Raw genomic sequence first — 4680 nt, forward strand, 5'->3', positions numbered from 1 at the left:
GAGCAAAAGACGATGAAGATGTTGCTTTTGCTCGGCCTCGTTCTTTCGTCGGTCTATTCGTGTTCCAACGCTCAACCCCAAGATCCCGCGGCCTGCTGGAAATCCATCAAGACTGTCGAAGGATGCTTCGAGTCCATCATTAGCATATTCCGCGGCCACTTTGGGAATGTCAAGAAGGAATGCTGCGAAACCGTCAACGGATTCGCCGACAACTGCTGGCCGATTATTTTTCCGAGCATGCCTTACATTCGATTCTTCATCAAGGGCTTGTGCCTCCTCAAATATCCCCAGCTAGAATCGCCCCGAGGTTACTGAATTTCTGTGGTCCGGTCCGATTCGATCATATGAGCACTACAAATGATGAAATTAGTCGTACCTTTAATAATATATTGAATAACCAAGCAAAAAGCTTGTGCATGCTTTTGTAGAGCAAATCAAGTGCTTATAATAACATGTTATAAAATCTTATCTTTTCATCTTTATTATTATTATTCTTCTACTTGTATACTTACATATATCTCGGATCGATTCGTATCTCCAACGGTCAGAAAATGTCGACTCAAGTATATCATATATCAAACACTCGAAACGTCGGATGTCTCCAAATTTTTGGATTTTCGAATAATGTAAACCAAACCTAAAATTCATAAACAAAAGTTAACATTGTACCACTCAAAATCAAGTTTGATCATGCAAAAACATTACCAACAATACCAAATAAAAATAAAAAATATGTATATATAAATTTATATATATGTATTGAAAATTTTAAATTTAGTGTATTGATTTGAAAATAGATAATAAATCCATGTATTTATATGGTATATAATGTCGTGTTAGGTTAAAATATATAAGGATTTTGTTAAGAACTATAGAAAGTCGTCTCAAACTTTTTCGGAGTCCTTTACATGCAGACATTTAGACATTTAGGGAGTACGACCGTAGACATGCCTGTACAATATGAAATTCAAGCAATCGTCATTTCGTGTTCTAACCGAATCGAAATGGAAGAAGCCGAATGAAATCTAGAATTCGATTTCATGAAGAATAAAGTTGCACACATTTTTGGAACTTAACTTGGTGAAACTATAACTATGTGAAGTTATCAAACTCCAGGCCAAAGAAACCGGGAAAAACCCGAACTTTCTGCTCCGAATCGATCCGGATGGTGCTGAGACGACGGATATGTTGCTAGAAAGCGGTCAAGACCGTTTGATGGATGCATCGGCTCCATCCTTGGCATATTCCTCGGCCACTTCGGTAGGGTCAAGAAGGAATGTTGTGAAACCATCAATGGATTCTCCGACAACTGCTGGCCGATTATTTTTTCCTGAGTATTCCTTACATTCGATTCTTTCTCAAGAGCTTTATCAAATTCCCGGTGCTAGAATTGATGAAATTAGGAGTAACTTTATACATATATATATTGGATCGATTCAGACCTCCATCGCATAGACGAAATTATTTCATACAACTATAACCAATTTTAATCAACTTTACTCTCTACAATAAGAATCAATCCGAGCATAATTTTTAAAAAATATATAACGTGGAAACAATCCGAGCATAATTTCACCCATCTATCGAACTCATCCTACACACCTCGGTAGGGTCAAGAAGGAATGTTGCGAAACCATCAATGGATTCTCCGACAACTCCTGGCCGATTATTTTTTCAGAATATTCCTCACGTTCGATTCTTTCTCAAGAGCTTTATCAAATTTATTGCAAGATAAAATAAAATATGGTCGTCCACTGATGATCACTCGCATCGCGCATGATCTCGTCTACCTCGTTGTCAATCTTCTCACCGAATTTGGAATTAATATTTATGTATGGAACTTCCCAAGATCATATGGTCGATGCCCTGATGTAAAAAAACCGATTGTTGATTGCCTATGGCTTTCAATTCATCTACAACATTTTCCGGGTTTTTCTTCTTGGGTGAAAAAAGTTGAACTATGTTTTGTTATGATGTTTCAGAAAGCGCAATCATGCTTGGGTTTGGCGAAATCATGCTTGGGTTTGGCGAAGTTATCTGGCCTTCAGGCTCAACTGAATCAAGTTCAAGAAGATTTAAAGAAAGCCAATGAGCAAATAGAATTTCTCAAGAAAGAGAAAGCTCAGACACTTGATGGTCTTAAACAATCTGAGAAACTAGCAGAAGAAGCCAATGAGAAACTCAAAAGGCATTGGCAGCTCAGAAACGAGCTGAGGAGGATTCCGAGACTGAGAAATTCCGAGTTGTTGAACTGGAACAGGCCGGAATCAAGACTGTTCAGAAAAAAAGAAGAGGCCTGGCTGAAAGAGGTTGAGTCTATCAGAAACTAGCACACTGTTGACATCTCGGCTCTCCTCTCTACCACAGAAGAACTCTCCAGAGGATAAGACAAGAATTGACTATGACTGCTGATGCGAAGAACAAGGCACTCTACCATGCGGAGGAAGCGACGAAGATCGTTGAAATTCAGGCAGATAAGGTTGAGATTCTCTCTTCTGAGTTAAGCCGGTTAAAGGCGCTGCTTGGTTCAAAGGAAGAAAAGTGGCTATAGAAGGAAACGAGGTGGTGTCCAAGCTGAAATCTGAAATTGAGATGTTGAGGGGGGAGCTAGAAAAAGTTGGTATCCTTGAAAAAACTCTGAAGGAGCAAGAAGGTGCCAGTGAACAAATTCATGTTGATCTAGAAGCTGCTAAAATGGCTGAGTCTTGTGCTAATAACTTAGCAGCAGAGTGGAAGAACAAGGCCGATGAACTGAAAAAACAAGTTGAAGAATTGAACAAATTGAATAGATCTACTTCAGAATCTATGGAGTCTATTATGAAGCAGCTAGAGGAAACCAGTCAGGTTTTGCATAAGGAAAATTCTGAAAATGACATGCTAAAAGATAAGGTAGAGTTGTTAGAGATGACGATTGGACAACAAAAACGAGATCTCGAGGAATCAGGACGTCAAGTTAGCATTACAAAGGAAGAAAGTTCTAAGCTGGAAAAACTTGTTGAATCGATGAAATCTAACCTTGAAATCGCAGAGGAGGAAAAAGCTAGGGCGGTGGACAATGAAAAGGTTGCAGCAGCAGATATTCAGAAGCTATTGAAAGAAAAGAGGGAAGTTGAAAGCGAGTTGGAAAGCTTTAAAAAGGAAGAAGAGGAGAGCAAGAAAGCTATTGAAAGCTTAAAGGTGGATTTGCAGGAAGTATCTACTGAAGCAAAAGAAGCGAAGGAGAAGCTCCTGACAAGTGAAGTAGAGAACGAGAGCCATGTGGCCGAGATTGAAAGTTTGAAGTTTGCTGCAAAAGAAACGAATGAAAAGTATGAGAAAATGCTAGAAGATGCAAGATATGAAATCTCCAATTTGACAATTGCTCTCGAGAATGCCAAGAACGAGTTCCAGAATTCTAAGACTGGATGGGAATAACAACAACTTCATTTGATGGATTGTGTGAAAAAATCTGCAGAAGAAACTTCCTCTATGCAAAGGGAAACAAGAAAGTTGGAGAATTTGCTTAAAGAAAGGGAGGACAAGGTACGGGCAGCAAAGGAAGAGGAAGCTAAGCTCAATAACAATATTAAGGAACTCGTGACAGAGGTTAAGTATCTGCAGGAAACTCTTGGAGAAGCCAAAGCTGAGAGCATGAGGCTTAAAGAAAATATGTTGGATAAGGAAGCTCAGCTAAAAAGTGTCATTACAGAAAACAACAACCTCAGAGAAAAGGAAACTTCTTTTCTGGAGAAAGTCGGGGAGTTATCAAAGGTGAATGAAAGTTTGTTTGATAAAGAAACCAAACTTCAGAGTCTTATTCAAGAAGCTGAGGAGTTCGGAGGAAGAGAGGCTGCTTATCTTCAGAGAATTGAGGAGTTATCAATATCGAATGAGAGTTTGGTTGATAAAGAAACCAAACTTCAGAGCATCGTTCAAGAAAGTGAGGAGCTCAGAGAAAGGGAGACTGCTTATGTTAAGAAGATCGAGGAGCTGTCAATGGTGAATGAGAGCTTAGTTGATAAAGAAACACAGCTGTGAATGAAATCTTAGCAACTAAAGACACTGTGAATGATCGAGGAGTTGTCAACTGTGAATGAAATCTTAGCAACTAAAGACACTGAACTGCAGAGCACTACTCGTGAAAATGTGGAGCTCAGAGAAAGGGAGGCGGCTTATCTTAAGAAGATCGAGGAGTTGTCAAAGCTGCAAGAGCATCTACTTGATCAAGAAAATGAGTTGCATGGTTTAATCCTTGAAATCGAAGACCTTAAAGCTGAAAACTCTTCATCCCATAAGAAGATCGAGGAGTTATCAGATCTTAATAAGAGTTTGCTCGTTAAAGAGAATGAATTACAGAGTGTCATATGTGAAAATGAGGAGCTCAGATCTAAGGAGGTCACATCACTTAAGAAAATCGAGGAGTTTTCAAATCTTGAACAAAGTTTGCTCCATAAAGAAAATGAACTCAAGGCTGCTATTGACGAAAACGAAAAGCTTAACACTTCAGAAGATTGAGGAGTTGTCAGATCTAGAACAAAGTTTGCTTGAGAAAGAGAATGAGTTGCAGGCTGCCATTCATGAAAACGAGGAGCTTAAGTCCAAGGAGGCTTCATCTTTGAAGAAGATTGAGGAATTGTTGCATCTCGAGCAAAGTTGGCTCAGTAAAGAAAATGAATTTCAAAGAGCCCTTCAGAAAATCAT

At 39.0% G+C, this 4680-nt stretch overlaps 1 protein-coding gene across 1 annotated transcript; it reads left to right on the forward strand.

Annotated features, from left to right (window-relative positions):
• The first annotated feature begins 12 nt into the window (after positions 1–12).
• Positions 13–3414, forward strand: LOC109117075 (putative WEB family protein At1g65010, chloroplastic). Its single transcript, XM_019203651.1, has 4 exons — positions 13–307; positions 1103–1260; positions 1983–2309; positions 2506–3414. Exons 1-4 carry the CDS (start codon positions 13–15, stop codon positions 3412–3414), a joined length of 1689 nt encoding a protein of 562 aa, XP_019059196.1.
• The last annotated feature ends 1266 nt before the right edge of the window (positions 3415–4680 follow it).

This window comes from Tarenaya hassleriana, unplaced genomic scaffold (genome assembly GCF_000463585.1).
Source record: "Tarenaya hassleriana unplaced genomic scaffold, ASM46358v1 Cleome4, whole genome shotgun sequence".
Taxonomy (NCBI): Eukaryota; Viridiplantae; Streptophyta; class Magnoliopsida; order Brassicales; family Cleomaceae; genus Tarenaya; species Tarenaya hassleriana.

Bases quoted from the DNA above. Each gene is read 5' to 3' on its own strand.
- LOC109117075 (XM_019203651.1), top strand. From the start codon at position 13: ATGAAGATGTTGCTTTTGCTCGGCCTCGTTCTTTCGTCGGTCTATTCG. The intron at 308-1,102 runs GTTACTGAATTT...AACTATGTGAAG, and splicing joins CCAGCTAGAATCGCCCCGAG to TTATCAAACTCCAGGCCAAA. The intron at 1,261-1,982 runs GTAGGGTCAAGA...ATGATGTTTCAG, and splicing joins CATATTCCTCGGCCACTTCG to AAAGCGCAATCATGCTTGGG.